The following is a 22,681-nucleotide window of genomic DNA, read 5'->3' as shown; positions in this document are numbered from 1 at the left end:
AAATCTAGCAAAGTATGAATACAGGTAACAAAACAGCTTATCTTATACAACAGTCAAGCTTCTGCCAGAATTATACAGATTCGGGACAAAACCATGGAAGTTTTACTGCCTTTGAAAATGGTAGGTGTACCAACACACTGGAACCAAATTCCTATGACAAAAATAACAACAATGAGGAGAATGAAGAAAGAGAAAAACTAATGCAAATTGGAGTCTCTAACGACAGTGCTTCGGTAACAATTCAGACTCAAGAAAATAGAGATCTTCCGGGAACCATTCCGTGTACCTATTCAGTGTACGTGCGTGTTGCGATTTTAGTGATAACATGTATAATCATCTGTGCCACTACAACTTCTTTGGACTTGAGCATAGTTAGTACTCGTAATAATGGAAAAAGTAGAAATTTTGTAGAGTTCAAACTTGATACGAATAACAAAAATATGTCTTGGCTAATGACAACAAATTCACTTGTTATACAAAATGTACGCTCGTCTGAGGGAAAACAAAAGATGGCAATCTTACAGAACGGGACCTATTTAATAACAGTCTCGCTTTTGTTTCATGCACGTCCTAACTACACCGAGAAAAGAACAGAGGATACATTAATTTGCATAAATGTAGATGGAATTAGAAGACAGAAACAACAATGTAGTCAAGTTTCTTTAATACCAGGAAATAAGGTTCCTATACAACTACAGACTGTTACCGTGTTAGATACATATAACACCGTCAGCGTATCTATATCAAAAATGGCAAGTTTATACAAAAACCGCAATTTAAATATACTAACATTTATAAAACTGTATTAATTTTGATGAAATGTAATCTATCATTTTATGTAACACCTATTAGGGATAGTGTGTTTTAGTAAATATTTATTCAAAGAATATACCGTATATTTCTTTAAAAGGTTATAGATATACGATGGCGCCATTGTTGCGTTTAACCATATCTGTCCTTTTTTAAAACCTTTTTAATTCAATTTATTAATATAATAAAAAAGATACAACAAGTCTATCATCATTGAAAATAACATTATGTAAATTGAAGTTAATTATGCTCAATTCTTGCAATCACATAAACAATTTGATAACATTTTCCCCCTGAATGATTTGTCGTATCCTGAGCGAAATTTGAAGACAACTTGTATGAAAGATTTTAAATTTTATGACAAATGATTTTATGCAACCTCTTTTAGCGCATTTAATGTTTTATCGAAGGATATACTGTGTACTGTGAAATTTGGTGAATGCATATTTGTTTAAACATTAAATACTATGTTTTATAATGAAAAACAATTGTTTTATGCAAAGTATCTCAGGAGTCAATACAAATGTTTTATAATGATACGTCTTACAATTTGTTACATGTTTAGCTGTTATACAAATGTCATATTGGTATGTTACACTCAAATAAAAAAATATAGTATGGCTGACTTTCTGTCAGTATGAACGAGCTAATGTTATGGTAATACAATGTGTCATACAATTGCTATAATACTGGGTGAGGGTTTACGGTGTCATTTTCTATTATAAATGGTTGTTGATTACTTATACACTGCCGAGTGAAATCCTAGTATCAATGTGAAGAGTTCTCACCCACATGCTAATTATCTGCTTACTCATAATGTACACAATAAGTATTGACCAATATCTTACAGTCATATACGGGAGTGTGATTTTTTTATTTTATTAAAAAAAAACACTGGAAAATAAATGTAAGCAAACTTGTATCACAAATGTATGATAAGTTTGATTTGTTTGAACATATATTCAACCACTTTAGAAAATCCTGTATACACTTTACTTCCATATCTAAAACTCTAATAAATATAGGCATAATTAATCAGTTATATATCATATTGTCAATACCCAGTGAGCTTAGAAAATAATCAAAGAAAGGGGGGTTAGTATGAAAGAAAAACAAAAAAATTAAAGACCAAGTTTCTGTGAGACTGACATTCTCTTATCTAATCTGTCTTCGATACAACCATCTTTTACAAAAGGTTACAGACCACCAATTCAACCAATGAGCATTTGGAACGTACGCAAAAATAGTCCTACGCAGAAATTACCCCTGTTCTTCATAGTGCTGTGAAAAAAGTTCTCATCTTATTTAAAAAATTTAAACAGTTTCTGAAAGGAAAAACATTTCTGTACATTTTATAGGTGCATTTTGCTTCTTGTGATGTGAAGCCTAATCTCCATAATGATTTTTAAATATACCCCTATCTTGTGAAAACACTGTGATTTCCCATGCTATTTATAGACCCTTCACTTCCGGTGACCAGTACTGCACTGCAAGTCTGCTAACCCCACATGCCATTCTGAGGATTGTGAGCTGACATATGTAGAATTATGCTGATATATAGTCATCTGCAGGTTAAAGTTAAGGTAAAGTCCAGAGAAGCCATTGAATATTGTGAAATTAGCATAGAAGCCTATGGGAAGTGGAATTAGTGGTTTTTAGCCAAAATCAGTTTTCCATCTCCAATGTCTCTTAATGCACCTTTCATTAACATCAGATTTGGCAGCGGCAGTAGCCCCACCGGAACGTAATGAATGAAGACCTAGATTGAGACTAGGTGCTACTGACTTAAGCCTATTAACAATATTCTTTTTAGCTGTAGTATAACTAATTGGTTTGTTTTTATATATATGTTTACAAACACCTTTAGATCTTAATATCGGTTTAAAAACAAATTGTTCAGATTGAGGATCTAATCCAGTTAATCTTAAATAACGAACATACATTTTATATGGACAGGCAATAGTTTGACCTTTTGAAATATAAATCTCGTTGCCTTGTATGTATTGATCTGTTTTACTACTAACAATCGTGATTTTTAAATAACTGTCAAAAATATGAATATCTTTGCATTTGATTTTACTGATTTCATCAAAACGAAGAAAACCGGCATAATACAATAAAATCTTAGTAAGGTCTCTGACTACTAAAATGTCCGTAGAATGTTCATAAATAGAACAAAGTTCAATGAGCATGTCATTATTTACTGGATCTTCTTTGTTTACGGGTTTACCGTTAAGTCTTTTAACTGATTCTAATAATGATATAACAAAAGAATTGTTTGTAGGATCAATGAAACCGTTAAGATTGTGTGCCCATTTTATGGAATAAACAGCTGAATTTACTACACTAGGTGAACAGCGTTCGTCTATTAATTTAGTTATATAAAGAGCTATATGTACAGGTTCAGCTGGTAAATCGGATAAGTTATGTTCTTTTGCAAACTTCTCCCGTCTATTAAAGCTATAGAAATACTTTTTACTAGTGTTCTCGCTTTTAGAATGCACAATAAAAGATGTCATTTTCCCGGCTAAAATGTACAATGGATCGTCTATGGTAATACCACTCTGGATTATCGCTGTTTCCACATTTCGTCTGATATTTAGTCCTGAAAAACGACATAAGAAATAACCAAAATACAATTCTAAAAGCTATCATATTGAACTTAAGTTTACGTTCGCCAAAAATCCCGTTTTTCCCTGCTCCCTTTACTACAACTTTGTTTTCTCTCAGATATTCCATATCTTTTATAAAGTGAGCTATTCCTTTTTTTGTGTAAATGAGAGGCCAAAAAGGAGCAGATTTCCATTCTGGAATAATTAATGTGCATTGTGCCAGGTCTTGTTCAGCTTTTTGTAAAGACGAAACAATCAAATGAGGGGGTGGTACAAACCAGTTTATTTCGTTACTCCAATCTTGTGTGAATGTATCTATTGCCTTCGTGTCAGGGCACCAATACTTGGAATTAAATCTGTATGTTATAATGTGTAGCAAATCTATCGATACTGTACGGTCCCATTTCTTGTTAAGATATACAAACATTTCTCTATGAATTGACCAATCATCACAGTCTGATTGTCTGCTCATTGCATCAGCTTCTTTGTTTTCTGACCTGGGAACCCAATTCAAATTAAGATTCATATCCCTATTGAGATATAAGTTGTGTATATCTGTAGCTACTTTTGTAATTTTGGATTTTCTGCTACCCACCTTAAGTATATGGGGAACATTCATATTGTCTGTATTTACGTTTATTTTCTTACTTTCTAGAACATCTGCGTTAGTACGCAAAACTCTCCTGACGCATTCTAATTCGCGCCATGTTGAGCTCTCTGATTTTTCATCTCTAATCCAATTACCTGTTACCTGACCTACGAAGTAATCACATACTTCCTGGGACTGACAAAATCCCGCAAAGCCTACATCTGAGGCATCACAAAACATGTCAAAGTCTGACAAAAAATTTACATCTACTGATGTCTACACCCGATTCGTTTATCTTTCTAACTGAGTTATCCCAAAACAAAATTTCTGTCTAATGCTGTAAGATTTTTACTTGAGCATCCCGACCTGCTCTACCCATTATACATTCATACAATTATCTTGTGTAAAATCTGGCTTTGTCGCCAATGACAATTTGCATTGAAATTAACTGACCAACTATGCTAGCTAAAAATCTAACACTAAATAATAATCTGCCATTAGTAATTTCTGTGCATAACTTTCTTATGCTGTTTTCAACTTTACTAATTCTTTCTTCTCTGACAAAAACTATCCATAATTTGTGTCCAACATGTAACCTAACCATTCAATTATTTGACTTGGAAACCAATGACATTTTTCATGAGCTATTAGAAAGCCCAATTCTTGAAATTCATTACTGACTTCAGACTAGTTTTATAGCAACTATCAAAATCGTCATCACCTCCTAGACCGTCATCTAGAAACATGACTATACGTTTTTCTTCTGATCTCATGTGTTTAACTACCTCCCTCAATACTTTTGAAAATATATACCCTACTGTAGCGATACCAAATGGTAAGGCATTGAAAACAAAATATCTAGTTTTTGTGTCAAATTCAAATGAAAACCCATTAATATCAATAGTTTCAATATGATGATAAGCAGATTTTAAGTCATAACTAAAAAGAAAATCATCAGGTTTAAAGAAATCTCTTGCAATTTTCGTATCTTCATATTTGTGTCTAAATCTAAATAGATGTGGATTTATATATCTGCAGTCTAATACTAATCTAGGCTTATTTTTATTGTAGGCCACAGTGAGTGGATTCACAACAACTGGTTTTTCTGTTACTTCAGTAATACATCTTTTCTTTATTAATGTCATAATCTCAGATTTTACAAATTCTGGATTATCTATAGAAGATTTGTTATTCTTTAAAACAATCGAATCCGGTTCTGTTTTGAACGGTATTCTGTATCCGTTCTCGATAACATCAATAACATGTGTATTGCTAGTAATTGATTTCCATTTACCTATGTGTGATTTCAATTGACCCACAGGTGTGATAATAACCGTTTCGTCTCTCGTATTGTTTACGTTTTTTGACAAGTGTTCAGTTTTGCAATCATGAATACAAGCATTTGAACATTGTGTGTATTGATTCTAATCCTTGAGCAACTTGTTAAAATTATTTTCATGTTTCATATCACCAGACAAATTAGAAAAACTATGATAAAATTTAAAGTTACTTATATTTTCCTTTTCAGGACAGTCATCGGCCCAATGGCCTCTCTTGCCACAAGTAAAACATCTCCCTGGTTTCCAGGATGTTTTCTTTTGAGTAAGGAACTATCCTGTTAGTCTTCAGTTTCTTTGTCTTTTCAGCTTTCTGTTTTCGTTCGGCCCTGTTTTGTGCTCTGATCATCCGGTCCCTCGAGGTTAGCGTCAGCCTCCTTTAACTTAAGTAATATTTTGGCTTCGTGTCTGTATTGGTTTTCATTTCCTTTCCTTCTGAACGTATAACTGTCACCAATTGTCTGTTCTATTTTAGTCATTTGTGACTGCGAGATGTCTTGTTGTGACTGTTTATTGTCAGTTTGGAAAGTGGACAATCTACTATCCAATAATGTAGAAAAGTTCCTGAGTTCTTGTTGAGCATTCGCGACGGCACTTTTAACTTCCGCGGAAATGACTTCCTTAATCGTGGTGTCCGTCTTGTGTATTTCCCTGACTTGGACTAGAAAGTGACCAACCGGGAAACGAAAAAAAATTTCCCGCTCAAAATTGATAACACCTGATAAATATCACTACGCCAGGTCTCGTACCTTTAATACAATAATTTCTGCCTATACTACGAAACGTGAGAAATTATACTTATTTGACATCCTAACGAACACTGGAACGATATAACAGTTGGAGGGATAACACTCATTCTCTATGATATAATCTACTTCGGGGCGACTAGATATTTATAGGTTTAATAATGAATGAAAGTTGAATATCGCAACAATATATCTATTTATCCTGCAATGAGGTTATTTGTTAAACGAATTTCCCCCGTTCCAAGCCGAATACACAATGTACCTATATTGTATATATATTTTAGGTTTTTTTTTATTTTAACAACATAACAAACGAGCATCTGCTACTTTTTTGTGTTGTTGAAATTAAAAAACGCGAGTAATAAAACCTTTTTCTCTATCATTCCATTCCTTTGTTGGCCGCTAGATATTCGGCATCTGTCATGGCAGATATTTTAGCGGTCCTCCGCCCATGACGACATGGTATCATGTATATTTTATTGTGCGTTAGAACTGCTTTACGAGTCTATGGATAGTCTAAACTTCTTTGAATTAAATCTTAATACGACTGATACAGACTTTTCATGGCTAATGAAAACGAACTCTCTTGTTAAATATTCATCTGAAGTAAACAAAATTGGAAGTCTTACAAAATGGGATGTACATGTAACCGTTTATGATTTATGTAGTTTCTAACATCACATAATAAAACAGAAGAGTCATTAGTTTGTATAAATTTATAATGCTAAGGATAGCTAATCCTTCCCAAATCATAAGGAAGAAAGGAGACATCTGTACAACATTATACCATAGATCAACTTGATTTTGTGATATTTGAACCTTAATGTAGGCGATTTTTTACCATATTTATATAGATTCTGAAGGGAATTTATACTATTCCGGCAACTTTTATAAAAATTTTCTATATAATCCGTCAAAAAACAACTTGCATAAAACACTTATCTGATGTTCTTTTGCACTTGAAAAACGGGGGTCACAGTTCTTTTTTCTTGTAATAATAAAAAAAGTAAAATTTCCAATACTTTCCAATCGAACATTCTCTCCCTTGAAAAATATGTCTAAAGCACATATTTATATAATACAGATGCAGAATTGATAACAATAGATTCTACCCGCCGTTTAACATGATCTTGTCCGGTTAAATCGTTAATAAAACTTGTATAGATGAAGGCTTTTATGCTTTTATTTCTGATTTAGGTCAAACGGACAAGGTTAGTTTACAAAGCAATTGGATAATTAGGAACATTTGTTAGGCATATAACGTATGTGCTGAGTAAATGCGCGGACTGTTATGCTCAACACAAATCGTTCAAGTTAAGTATGAACCATTCTGTCCACGAAATACCTAAATCAAGGGAGGAAAATAAACCATGGATGGCTGTTAAACATAATGAAAATAACTAGTTGTTATGTGAAGAACATATCAAAACGTTACTTGTATATCACTGCATTATCCATGATGTATCTATATGCCTTTTGTGTAAGAGAATATATCATAAAGTTTCATGTGAACGACAGTGAACGACAAATATATTATCTATAGGTCGAGATTAGAAATAACCCGTAAAGAAGTCCTGGATAGTGTAGAGAAAGACATAGTCGACATTAAAGAAACAATTACACACTGTTGTAGAAAAGAAAACAACTAGAGTTAATGGAATCATTTTCATCTTTCGGGTAAGACGGAAGATTTGTCTGACGAGAGAAGATGATTACAAAATGTATGCAAAAATGTCGACATATCTATTTGGAAGCGATAATTTATACTCTTTACTATTATAAACAAAAAGACGTACAAATCAATCGGATCCGAAAATGTTAGTAATCTTTTAGACAAAGAGTTAGCACAAATAATTCCATTTGAATCATTCTAAGCTTTACATTTTTTAAAACAAATTATTTTCAAGTTAGTAGAAAGGAATCTGCGGAAAACAAGATGTAAAGTGATAACATTAAAGAGAAGAGAAAATGTAAGTCAAATTAAATACTCTATTAATAATTATGAACAATTTCCGCATCTATTCGAAGCAGGTTCGTCACTCGTAGAATAAGAATCTGACACCATAGCAAAGCATACGTCAGTTTCAAACCCAGTGCGCTTTAGGCTTATTGGTTTATTTTTTCTTGAAAATAAAAATACGAAAATAACTGTATCGGGTATGAAGTTAATACCGAACAGAAACTATGTTGTTATGGCCGAAGTTTCAGAAAACCCTTGATAAAATACACAAAAATATCGACGGTGAGCCCGACTCTATAACTGTAATCAATTATAATTGCGTGGCAACCAACGTCCCTGACAGAAAACAACTTCCAATCGTGGATACCACAACAATGTGTTGCATTTCCCAAATACAGATAGATGAAGAATGTAGAGGTTTATCTTATTTTAATGATGATTTTCTGTTGTTAATTATCATCAGATTGGTTAATGCGATTAACCATTTTGGAGAAAGATTAGATATTGATAACAAAATGACAGGAGGCCTAAATTTGTACATAGACAACGATAGTCACCTTTATTCAAATGAAGATAGTTCAAAGGAAATTACCTTTGTGAAAAAAAAAATCACAATCATCATATCGTTTGAAAGGTATAAAGGTGTACAAGAGCCATCAGGATAAGTAGCTGATGAAAAAGGCAATTTGTTTGTTTCTTGCTTCGTAACGAACACGGTTTATATGAAAAGACCTCTCTCAGCGTACCATCATGTGTGGATGTAATTCTTTATCAAAACGATGGGATAAACAAACCGATGAATATGGATAATGACGTTTAAAACCATCATTGTTGTCAACAATTGTCGACGTTCTATTCAACGGTTGGGTGTGTATAGAGCTTTCCGCGCTTTGTGTAGAATATTACCGCGAAATAAAGGAGGGGAGATACCCGCACGCATTAATCCTTGACAAGTACATCTGTATTTGAGAATGGGTTCGCTGTATCGGTTGAAAACTTTTGTGACTGTTTCTATGAGCTTGCGATATCAAAAACCTTTATGTAGTTATTTCTCGGTTATACAACGATTCCTTTCATTAAAATCTGAAACATTGTTGCAAATACGAGCAAATTGAACCAATTGTGATATGTAAACACCATATGTTGAGAACGTCACCAACTAAAATCGGATAGTCGTCAATAGGAATGAACAATTATCCCTTTTATCATAATTTTTTGTATTAAGTTTTACATTATCGTTATCAATATCAAGATCAAGAAACGGACATTCTGTATAATAAATATTTGCTTTACCCAAAGACAGTTCAAAAACATTGAAAGTATGGTATGGTCGATATTCAGTTCAATGACAAATTCGTGGAGATATTTCAAGGATTAAATTTTGCATTTCAAATCATATTTAGCTATTTTGGTTACAAAACTCAAATTTAAATAGGAATTATATCTACGACTTTAAAACTATTCCAAAACATTGGTAAATTACCGTACATAATATTAACAACATTTTTGTTAATATAAAAAAAAACGAAGAGGGCTTGATATAAGTAAAACTGGATTAAAAATTTATTATTATTTATTAATTTTTTTTTTTGGCGTTTCAGACGAGGGACAATGTATATTCATTATATGTAGTCTCAATTAAAAATTATGGACCCCTCTTTCGATTGATTTAAACTGACTAAGTATGGAACGCATTTGGGACAGGAATGGCAAGGAGATTTGACTTTTCTACCATATTGAACGGAGAATATCCTTTGTTTTCACAATTGCCAGCTATGTAATATGATCGGATGTTGTCAAATGTAACGTATCTGTTTCTTTTATTTATAAGCTATTAAGATACTTTAGAAATATAATCTTGTGTTCGTCATGTACAGAATAATAATGCATGTGAATATTGACAGACATGTCGTGTTACTACAGGTCATCAGCTCAAGTACCACATAAAATAGCTATTTGGTCACTTCAAATTTCCAGTCTTTTGAAATTTAAGAAAATACACAAACACAAAATCAAATAAGAAGAAAATGTTCTGTCATAACAGTTGTTTCATAAAAAAATATATATATCTACTAAAGTTTTATCACAACTAATATAATTTAATAAATGTTAGTGTGTTTAAATAGCGATTTTTGTATAAACCATTCCGATACTGATATACTGACAATGTTCAAAGTATCTAATACGCTTACAGTATGTAGTTGTATTTTAACTTTATTACCTGGTATTAAAGAAATTTGACTGCATCGTTGCTTCCGTAGTCCGATTCCATCAATATTAATGCAAACCAATGAGTCTTTGATTTTATTCTGGTCGGAAAATGAATTTACATGAAATAAAAGCGAGACCGTTATCATATACGTTCCATTCTGTAAAATTTGTATTTTGTTCTTTTCTTCAGATGCTCGATCAACAAGGGAATTTGTTTCCAGAAGCAATGAAATATCTGTATCTGTTGTATTAAGTCTCAATTCATCGAAGTTTCTACTTTCCTTGTTGTGATATATATTTACTGTACTAAAATCAAAGAAAGTTTTAGTCAAGCAATAAATAAGACATCCTAGAACAACAAATACTATAAATATGCAAATAGACTGAGTCTTCGTTGTACATCCATGGGTCCATGACATTTGTCCTCCTTTTTGAGTCTGGATTGTCACCGGAGAACTGTCGTTGTGGGTACAGTTATTGTTCTGCGTTTCCATTTGCGTGGTTTTTTCAATCTCTTGATTTTGCATTTTATCATCGACTTAAGGAGTTGGTGTCAGTGTGTCTGTACAATCACCAGTTTTATTCTCAAAGGTAGGAAAGCATTCATGCGTGTGTCCTTGACATGTGCAATATTTGCAAAAGCCTGGCTGTTGTTTATGTCAAGAAGTATAGGGCCCTGTTAAAACACTTTTCATAATGCTGAATGATGGAATTTTGTAATCTTCCTGTATGCTATTTAAACTTCCAAAACCTTTCTTTGTCCAGTATTAGTTTGTTAATGAGGTCCTGATAAGTGTTGTAGTTTTACATGTTTTATACATAATTTACACCCACCTCTAAATTCATGCGCGTTGTCGATTTCATTCCGACGATTTATTAATGATTTGAAAAATTTCAACCATTACGCATTTCAATAATTTGAAGCACAACAAATATGTATATCATGCATTATAAATTAAATGTTTTGGCTGTAATAAGACTATTCAATTAAACTTTATTGGCGACAGTTTGGTTTCAGATTCGATGATTTTTAAAGCATTCTTAATTATTTACTAAGCTATATTTGTCGTGCATTTGCTATTTATTGTAATAAACAACACGATAACCTTGAAATAGAAATGAATAACTTCCGCATAGAAGTACACTTAATAAATAAAAGCATGAAAATATTTTTTTCTGCACCCCTCTTTTTCCCGTCGTTTTTTTTTTTTTTTTTTAAATACACAGAAACGATTAAGTATCACACTTTGAGTACACATTAAAAGAAAAAGGTAACCAACTATAGGGAATAATAAATATAAGGTAAAACAAATATAGCTTTACATAGAAAAACACCAAGAATTCAACGGGCTGAATGGGGATCTTGCTTTTCTAAAAACAACACTGACTTACTAAATGAAAATTCAATGCTTCGAATTAGCCTTTTTGAATTATCTAAATGAAGGAATCCTTAAAAATAAGATACAGAGAGTACAATTTTATTATCAGAAGTACTACAATGTATAGTTAAAAACGTATAAAACAATACCTTAACATTTCAAGAAATTACAAATATTTTGGAATTTATGTTTTCTTATTAAGGTATAGGCATGTACAATGCCTATAGAAGCGAGCACTGGGAGATTTAACGCTGTTTTACTATACGAGCAGCTAAACATGTGTACAAGATCCGAAAAAACAACAGTTCTCCACGGATGGTGAGAATATTATACACATAACATGTTGCGTAAACAAATGCACACCGATTTCAAATATGATTGCCATCCCTATCTTAGAAAAGCTATGCTTCGATTCGAATAATTACTGTCAGGAATATAATTTCCCCAAAGGCGGGTTAGGTTCTTGGGCAGCAATTTTAACAGCGAAGAGATTACCGTAAGTACACTTGTTAGTGCATACAACCTTTCTCGAACTTTTCAATAGATATAACACGGAACAGGAAAACTAGAAGTGCATTAAAACGTCTGTATATTTTCATTGATAAATATTAACGCTTATCTATGTTTGTTTATTGAGCCTGATGAGTGTAAAGATCTGATTTTCCTGTTAGGAACTTTAATTTTAAGGCTGTTTCTGTTGTCTACCGAACGTATTTCGGTCAGACTGATAACTTCCATTGGGACCATTTCAAAAATGTTATTTTTCCGTACACGCTCGTTACTGTTACGCTCACTTTATGCTCGCTACATTTATTTTCCTAAAAATGTAAACACTTGTGAAAAAAAAAATTCAGAGTTGTGTAAATATTTGATCTAATTCGAAGATTTGTATGTTGTTAAAGAGATAAATCAAGATACGGGTAATTTTTTGTGCATCCAGTTACTATGTATCCTACCAACAACTCTCTGTATGGTCATGGTTGATAAATTAATTATTTAAATGGAGAATGAAAAGTGAAATATTTCCTTTTCTTTTTTATGTAGCTTACTTCCCACAAATTGAAAGTGGGGAAATGTTTTCAAGTATGACGAAAATCAATTAGAAGCCAATTTTCAACCATTCTTCCTTATCTATTGGTGTTCCAAGGTGTTAGATTTTTTCCTCGAGCCGCATGCCTTTTCTGGTAGTAGCAGCCTATGTCAGGGTTTTCTAGAAAGGGAACAGCGACTTACGCAAATACAACTGATAAGGATATGTTTTATATGAATTATGATTATATCATTTCTAACATTTTGCGTCTTACACCGGAATGACATATATGGAGTGTCCGTTTTCATTTAGAAATATTGTTTATTTTTTTTATTTATTTTTTTAAATAAATTGTAAAGGCAAATGGTTCTCATTCACAATGCAGTGTTGAACTAAACAATAAAAAACACACACACACCTGAATTTGATTCGTATTTAATTCATGAGTTACGGTACAATTTATAAAGAAAACAACAACGAATAAATATAGAAAAATAAATCCACAACAACTTGTATGCTGAAGTCATACGGCCAATGTAAAGTAAATCATTACTATTTCACCATTCCCATTACATTGTAGGAGGTCTAAAGCTGATCAGCAGATGTTAACTCGCATGATTCATTATTAATATGAGTCGTTATATTTTTATATTCACTTTTTATATATTGATTAAGTTAACCATAATATCGTTGTTTTAACGTCATTGGATTTTAGTCGTTTGTGTATATATCCGAAATTAAAGATGATATGTAAATGTCACAAAATTCACTTTAAATTGCTGCAATCTAATTACACTGAACAAAACCTTTACACGAACTCTATCGTGGTTCTTAGTAGTTGCCTTTCTAAATGTATTTCAACTCATACGTTATACCAAAGCTTGCCAAAACTACGCAGAATGTTCGTATCGCGCCAGAATGCTAATAAATAGTCTTCTGGAACATAATTATGTTGCTACAAGATTGATGTCATCAGTACAGAAGTTTTATGGTCGTCATCATGAACTCGTGGATCGTTATGGTGTATCTATCTTCACCATGGAAACAGATTTATTCAACGGGTCATAGTTTTCCTTTCCTCGTTTGTCTACCCCGGACTTGACTTTTTATGAGCAACTCGGTGGGTGTTTCTAGAAAAGCAGAGGATGCTTACCCTACCGGTACACCTGGTCCATGCTCCCAGTTTTTAGTGGAGTCCGAGTTGCTCATTTGCTTTTGTTACTTTGTATGTATGATTTTAGTTACTATATGTTCTTTGTTGTGTATGTCTGTTTTCCATGTCTGGTCTTTGTCCCTGGATTACATTCTTTTGATTACCGCTATAACCTTGGTTCCCTTGATTACTCTTTCAGTATGTTCAACATGTGTTTTAAAGAGTACACTCGTGTCAACAGCGTTAGAACCAAGTAGATAGGACGATGGATTGAGACTCACTACTAAGTAGTCTTGACACCCATTCCAAAACAAATCCAAATGAAATAGAAAGCCAAATTAAACAGCAAAAGGTACTACCATGTGTCGTGATTTAAATGAGTTGGATATATGGGTAAAAACTTGGCTCATTACCTTTAATGGGTAAAAACGTGGCTCATTACCTTTAATGGGTAAAAACTGCAATAATGTTATTCTCTAATAGCAAAATACCGATGTGTAATTTTTCCCTAAATGGAGTTGAAATTTCAATCAAAAATCATCATAAACACTCAGATATAGCATTCACTACTGCTACAAAGTGGTCCATGCATATTGAACATATGAAAGTTAGTGCAAAAAGGCATCTTAATGTATTACGAAAATTGAAATTCCAACTGAATGGTAACATCTTGGAAAACTGTATCAATCTTACATTCGACCAATATTATAATATGCCCCTGAAGTATGGAAAAACTATAAGGCTTCACTCACTCGAAAATTAAAACAAATCCAAAAGGGGGCTGAAAGAATCGTAACTGGGTTACCGGTGTTTACAAAAATAAAAAAAAAACGTATAAAAACGAATAAATTTGGAGTCGCTAGAAGTCCTCATTAAAATATGTTTCAACTTTGTAACTTCAAAAATAATACTGATGCATTATTAAACACTGAGATTTCGATAATGTTCTCTTGCTTTCTTATATTGCTTTACTTACTAGTATATCTATTAGATTTCAAGAAATCACAAGATGTGAAAGACCGTCTCGGGTTAAGGATATATATTAATAGTGTCATTTCTATTTAAATTTCATTTTTGCTTATTTATTGGTTTTTATAGAGCGCGAAACTAAAACTTCATATCATCGATTTTACGTTTATCATTTACTTTGGTATGAAAGATTCACTCCCCCCCCTTAATTTTTTGACAAGATCGATTTGATCCACATGTATAATTCACATATCATATGTAACAACTAACAATGGAAGACCTTGCTCCGATTTCTTGCTGTGTGATTTTTGTACTGAATATAACTATTTCTACCATGAAAGACACCATGAGATAGTAATTTTTACAGACTTAATTATGGGCCTACAATCGTGTAGTGCTTCCTAGGCCATCTATGTTTTTTTAATGCATTTGATACTTTGTTCAATGCGACAGGAAATACCTATTGATAAGTCGCGGGTGTTTTCGAATTGACAATGTAATATAAACTTTATTAATAATACAATATCATGCAATATTTTTAAGAGTTCCTTTTTTGGGAACCAAGTTATAGGTAATCAAAAGAATGTATTCCAAAAATACCTAAATCAGGGGAGGCAACTAAATCATGGACGACTGGTAAACTTGTAGAAAATGACATGTAGTTATGTAATGAACATATCAAGAAGTCAGTTGAATATCACCCATCACCCATGATGTACCTATATGCCGTTTGTGTAAGAGAAAATATCATAAAGTTTCATGTGATGTCGAGAAAATAGATGATTCTATAGACGAATCAAAAATAGCAAAAACGTTAGAGTCGGTATTGTCGACGATGAATGACGGTGCTACCTTTCTGAACACAAGCATTGATATCATGATAAAGCATTTAATTGACGTGAAAGACAAATGCAATATTTATAGGTCGGGACAAGAAATAACTAGAAAAAGTCCTTGGTTATCTAGAGAAAGACAGGGCGGACAAGAACAAACAATTAGACACTCTTGTAAAAACAACTAGAGTGAATGGAATCACGGATATATCTATTGGGAAGCGATACGTGATGCAATCGAATCCGAAAATGGTAGTAATTTTTTAGACAAATATCATTTGAGTGCTTTACATTTCAAAATTACTACGAATGGTTTTCAAGTGAGTGAAAAGGAATCTGCGGGACCAGCTGAAAACACAAAGTGATAACATCAGAGAGACAAATGTAAGCCAAAATAAAGAATATATGTATAATGATGAACAATTGCCGCATCTATCCAAATCCGGTTCGTCACTCGTAGAATTAAAATTTTACACCATAGCAAAGCATACGTTAGTTTCAAACCAGGGCGCTTCGGGCTTATAGATTTATTTTAGTTTGAAAAGAGAAATATGAAAATATCTATGACGGGTACGAAGTTAATACCGAACAGAAACTATGTTGTTATGGCCGAAGTTTAAGGAAGACACTTGATTAAATACACAAAATGGTCAGAACCAAGACAAAGTTAATCTCGACGGGGAGCCCGACTTTATAACTGTAATTAATTATAAGTGCGTGGCAGCTAGGTCCCTGACAGAAAACAACTTTCAATCGTGGATACCACAACAATGTGTTGCATTTCTAAAATACAGATATATGAAGAATGCAGAGGCTTATGTTATTAAAAAAATTTATTTTAAATATTCATGTAATACGATACAACTGTGCAACAAGTGTGCTCCATTTCTAAAATACAGATATATGAAGAATGTAGAGGCTTGTCTTATTAAATAATTTTAATGTAAATATTTATGTAATACAGATAAAACTGTGTCGAATTGATAAAAATATAGATTCCGCCCTCCATTTAACTTGATCTTGTCTGGTAAAATCATTAATAAAACTTGCAGAGATGAAAGCTTTCATGCTTTAATTACTTGATTTAGGTCAAACGTTCAACATTAGTTTACACAGCAATTAAATAATTATGAACGTTTGTTAGGAATAGAACTTGGGAGCGGTCCTTTTTTATTTCTTTTTGGCTTACTAATATTCTTCACATATTTTAAACACGTTGATAGTTAAAAATAAACAGTAATAGACAAAACATATGTCTTTTAATTATTACAGAAAAAAGCAATGATGTAATGTCTGTCGTGTAAAGAACAAAAATAGGCAAAACAATTGGAGAACATTTGAGTGCAAATTGCGAAAAATGTTTATGTGTGAACTGTTGCACTCAACAGAAAGCGTTCAAGTTAAGTAAATGCCATGTTGTCCACGCAATACCTAAACCATGGACGGCTGGTAAACGTACAAGCATTGATATTATGAAAAAGCATTTAATTGAAGTGAAAGACAAATGCGATATCTATAGTCCTTAATTATCCAGAGAGAGACAGGGTGGACAAGAACAAATAATTAGGCATTCTTGTAGAAAGAAAACAACTAAAGTAAATGGAATCATTTTCGACCATTCTGGGAAGACGGAAGATTTGTCTGATGAGAGAAGACGATTACAAAGTATTTGCAAAAGTGATATATCTATTCGGAAGAGATACTTAATGGAATCGAATCTGAAAATGTTAGTAATCTGTTAGACAAGGAGTTAGCACAAATACCCCATTTGAGTCATTCCAACCTTTAGACTTCGAAATTACAACGAATAGTTTTCAAGTTAGTAGAAAGAAATCTACGGAATCAACATAAAAGAGAAAGTCAAGTGATAACATCAGAGAGACAAATGTAAGCCAACATACAGAATCTGTCAATAATGGTGATCTATCCAAATCAGGTTCGTCACTTGAAGAATTAAAAGTTTACACCATAGCAAAATGTACGTCAGTTTCAAAACCAGTGCGCTTCAGGCTTATTGGTTCATTTTATTTTGAAAAGAGAAATACGAAAATTTCTATTACAGATATGAAGTTAATACCGAGCAGAAACGATATTCTTATGGCCGAAGTTTTAAGAAGACACTTGATTAAATACACAAAAAATGGTCAGAAACAAGGAAAAGTTTATCTCGGGAAGCCCGACTGTATAATCAATTATAAGTTCGTGGCAGCTACCGTCCCTGACAGAATACAATTTTCAATCGTGGATACCACAACAATGTTTTGCATTTCTAAAATATGTGAAGAACGTAGAGATTTATTTTTATTTTAGTCATATTTTTTGTTAATTATTGTCACTTTGGTTGAATGCAATAAACAAGTTTTGGAGAAAGATTAGATATTGAACATAAAATCGCAGGAGGCCTATATTTGTACATAGACAACGATGGTCACCTGTACAGGAACCATCAGGATTAATAGTTGATGAATAAGGCAATCTGTATGTTTCGTGCTTCGTAACGAAAAAGGCTTTTATGAAAAGGCCTCTCAGTGCACCATCATATGTGGTTGTAGTTCTTGATCAAACCGATGGGATAATCAAACCGATGGGTAAAGATAATGACGTTCAAAATGATGAACTCATTGTTGTCAACAATTGTCGACATTCTATTTACATATATAAACTAATTTAGTTAGAGTCCAAACAATAATAAATAATAGGAATCATGAGTATCATTTGTTACATTATAAAAATAAAAATATTTGTTCAGTAAATTTTACAATTGAAAACGTTTCTCTACCCAATTTCTGTGTTGTTTGTGTCAAATAATGTACAATACAGAAGGGCAAAACAACTAGTACAATGTACAACTTGGCCAATGAAGAATGTTGTCCTCATGGCAGAATTTGACAATATTTTTCGCTCAAACAAATCATGATGAATGCCGTAATACTTTTGAATTGAAGATCGTAGACCTAAGAAATTTCATTTAAAGTCGGATTTCAATATAACATAAAACATAAGCTCCGTAGAGCTTTAAGCCGACATACATATAACAAATCATAATAAATAATAAAACAAGACACATACAAGAAGAACAGCACATAAAATTCACAAGACACACACAGTACAATGAAATAAATAATAAGTGTTAGTTGAGATACTATGTAACCAAAAATGGTTGGAAATATAAAACTAGAAGTAGATGCAACTAAAAGTTAAGATCTGCAGGAGCCACATCTGCATGAGCTGCCATTCCAGTTATTAATTGGGCTTTTAAACTGGTCCAGATCTTATTTTAAGAGATAAAAACCAGATTTCAAAAGTAATTCATCATATGTACATTCATAATTTTCATAAATAAAGCGTAAGGCGCGTTCTTGTATTTTATCCAACTGTTTTGTATTGCCCTCCCCACAGAAATGCCAAACCACTGGACAGTAATTAAAATTAGACATTATAAAAAAAATAGTAAATTGTTAATCTCCCCAACTTTGACAAAATATTTTCCAATGCGATTTAAAACGTTTAACTGCCTTGACGCTTTCTTTACATATATTTGTAATGTGAGTATTAAGTTTCATTTGATGATCAGATTTCACCCCAAGGAGCTTCACTTCATCTTCAAAATTTCGTTTCCGTCCAAATTAAATTGTAGATTTAGATTTTAGATCTCTATTTTTAGACATTTTCCCGATGGTAATTGCCTTGGATTTTTCCGGATTAACCTTCATCTGATTATTTGAAAACTAATTTAATAAAATAGCACTTTCATTTTCCAAAGACTTAGCCATCTATTTCGAAGCCTGAGTGTGACAATGTATTATCATTTGCATAGTTATACAAAGTACTTTCTGTCACAAAAGTAAAAATATCGTTTAAAAATATACTAAACAGTACAGGAGTTTATATATACTCTTTTATATATATATTTTGCCATGTATTAAATAAGACCCTACTCTGACACACAGTGTTCTATCAGATAAATAACTACATATTAAATCAACTGCATTTTCAGATATACTATAAGATCTTAACGTTAGTAACATTAAATCATGTGGTAGGCAGGAGAACCTCTAATGAAGCTGATTTTCCAATTTTAACACTTTCACAGATCTATTCCGGTGGCTTTATTTACATTTATTTTATTTATCTGCTTTTCACATTGAATATTTTCAAAATTTAAATTACCTTCTACTTTACTGTTTTCAGCTATACCTGTAACACTGGGATGGTTTACATTTCCTGGGCAACTGCCACTCCCAGTATCTTTGGTTACATTTACAAAGAAGTTGTTAAACATATTTGCTACATTTGATTGCACATTGACAATTTCATTATTATCACATAATACAATATTATTTTCAAAATAACTACCTTTGTTTGCAAGAGTAATCAAGGGAACCAAGGTTATAAAGGTAATCAAAAGAATGTAATCCAGGGACAAAGACCAGACATGGAAAACAGACATACACAACAAAGAACACAAAGTAACTAAAATCATACATACAAAGTAAAAAAAAAGTAAATGAGCAACTCGGACTCCATTAAAAACTGGGAGCATGGACAAGGTGCACCGGGAGGGTAAGCGTCTTCTGCTTTTCTAGAAACACCCGCCGAGTTGCTCATAAAAAGTCAAGTCCGGGGTAGACAAACGAGGGAAGGAAAACTATGACCCGTTGAATAAATCAGTTTTCATGGTGCAGATGGATACACCATAACGATCCACGAGTTCATGATAACGGCCATAAAACTTCTGTAGTGATGACTTCAATCTTGTAGCAACATAACTCTTTTCCAGAAGCCTATTTGTTAGAGTTCTAACGCGATACAAAAAGTCTGCGTTGTTTCGGCAAGCTCTGGCATAACGTATGAGTTTTGATATGAAAACTCCATACGCAGGAGCCGAAGGGATGTTGTCGCAGATGAAAGGAAAGTTGACAATTCTGAATGAAAAGTCGTCACGTTTGTCGTAAAGTTTGGTCAATAGTTTTCAACCCAAAGTAAACAGAAGAAGAGAATGAGGCACAACATGTAAGCAAATGTCAGACAACATTGACGAACAACGGGATTTGCTGCCAGAAGACTATAGAGTGTCATATGAAAATCTAAAGAATGTTCGTGTTGCCGATCAAAAACTTTTAGAATATTCTCTTTTATCATTCGTGCAATCGTAAACTTTACAAGACAACATGTTTTGGTGATTAGATAAAGAGGATCGTAGAAATATTAACGGAATATTCTTTGTTTTCACATTATATGCACTATACTTGTAATAGTACCAAACCGACGTCACAAACCAAACGGAAGTTCTCGGTTAAAATCAATAAAGTCTGCTTATGATCTTCCGTCAGAAATGAGAGCTCTGCAAGATGGCTATTTACATATATTTCAAAGATTGCATAACCTTGAGCATTTTATAAAAGCGCATTTTGTATTAAAAGCAATGTATTTTTGTTTAGGTTGGTATGATTTATCATAAGAATCGAACTTAATACAAAGGTGGTCTTTCCTTTTAATTTTCCCTATTATGTCAAAATTACAATAAACATGAATGTGTATGAATTTATTTAAGTATCTAGTAGCAAATGAACGGATTTCTCATTTTATGAATAAGATTAATTTTAAGCATTGACTTATAATGGTCAGATTACAGTATACAATTCAAGACAAGCGTAGAAAAATATCAAAAGGAAAAGGGTATGCTTTATCTTTAAGGTAAGTATAATTTCAGATTTTATGTAAGTTAGATTGCAAATATCGTAAATTTATGTAAATGTATGTACTGACTTTGATTACCTTAGAAATTCTGAAAAAAATATGTGTATCGATATATTTAATAATTGAGTTATAACATATATATAAATACCAACCTTATATCATCAATTTCGGATTGGTGTACACGTTTCAATGGGTTACTTCTCTCATCAGCTGAATCAAAGCCAGATGCAAAGCAAAATCGAGATCTAAAAATATAAGGTACACAATTTATACTAATAATCAAACAAACTGAAAAAAAAAGAAGCCACACCCAGCACTAAGACATTCTTCCATGGAATTACATCGTTTAAGAACTCTCCTCTCTAATAAATTAGTATATCAATCCCAATTTAATGTGAGTGTATTTTGAATGATATCGAATTGAAAAAGGAATATATTGAAAATAAAATAATCATGGGAACCAATATTCTAGCGGAAATCAAAAGAAAAAAATCCGGGGATAAAGACCACACTTGGAAAACATACATATATCCAAAACAAAATTTAAAAAAAACAAAATAAGACGTACAAACAAAAAAATGTAACTCAGACTCAACAAGAAACCGGAATGTACCAGGTGCACTGGTAAAATAAGCGTTCATTGCATTTTTGGAAAAACCCGCTGAGTTCCTGGAGGACAGGCAAAATATGACACGGTGAATAAATCGGTTCCCATGATGCAGATGGGTACACAGAAACAATCCACGAGTTTATGATGGCGACTATAAAACTTTTATAGAGATGACTTAAGGTGGTGAGGAGATGTTGCCACAAATGAAAGAAAAAATTGACAATACATAATGAAAAGTCATCGCGTTCATAGTCGTATAGTTCGGTCAATAATTTTCTGTTTCTATCGGCCTCTAAATGTAGGCCAAGATATAAGGTTGGCTTCTGTGGATCCTTTATCTCGAGTTCTTATCTTTTATTTTATTTTTTTAAAGAATATTAACATTCTATTACATCCTGTGACAATCTGCCCTAGCAGTCCAGGGAAAACTAATTAGTGATCCCCTATAAAAATGAAAATCCTCATTCACATGGAAAACGAGATTACATAGGTAACAAAAACTTATGTAAATAATCCTATCATAAACATTTTACACTCTAATTTGTAATTTCCATAGACATATAAAGTTTAAATACCCGTTCATTATTCATGCTTAACAAAATGAATTTGAACATCACGTGTTTACACGAATTTAATTATGTGTATTATTAATAAATTCAGCATGGTAAGTGCTACATAACTGCAAAAACAACAATGTTTTCATAATACATGACATTTAAAATAAGCATACACACATACCTGG

The 22,681-nt window shown here is 32.6% G+C and overlaps 2 protein-coding genes and 1 pseudogene across 2 annotated transcripts; 1 reads left to right on the top strand and 2 right to left on the bottom strand.

Annotated features, from left to right (window-relative positions):
- Positions 1–1,322: 1,322 nt before the first annotated feature.
- Positions 1,323–22,009, bottom strand: LOC148611122 (uncharacterized). The gene is made up of 3 exons (XM_088591284.1): positions 21,482–22,009; positions 2,470–3,415; positions 1,323–1,998 (listed from the first exon to the last, which is right to left on the bottom strand). The coding sequence occupies exons 2-3, from the start codon at positions 3,327–3,329 to the stop codon at positions 1,932–1,934; spliced, it is 927 nt and encodes a 308-aa protein (XP_088447410.1). The 5' UTR covers positions 3,330–3,415; positions 21,482–22,009; the 3' UTR covers positions 1,323–1,931.
- On the bottom strand, positions 3,410–10,759 carry LOC148611124 (uncharacterized; annotated as a pseudogene).
- Positions 15,530–18,300, top strand: LOC148611123 (uncharacterized; the record flags this gene model as incomplete). The annotated part of the gene is made up of 3 exons (XM_088595218.1): positions 15,530–15,619; positions 17,484–17,916; positions 18,101–18,300. Coding segments are annotated over 3 exons (723 nt in total), but the record flags the coding sequence as incomplete, so codon positions are not given.
- Positions 22,010–22,681: the final 672 nt, after the last annotated feature.

Source organism: Perna viridis, chromosome 7 (assembly GCF_037379345.1).
Source record: "Perna viridis isolate PV_CMFRI_1.1 ecotype Kerala chromosome 7, ASM3737934v1, whole genome shotgun sequence".
In the NCBI taxonomy this organism is placed as follows: Eukaryota; Metazoa; Mollusca; class Bivalvia; order Mytilida; family Mytilidae; genus Perna; species Perna viridis.
Note: the sequence above shows the minus strand (reverse complement) of the source record. Positions and strands in the feature narration are given on the sequence as shown.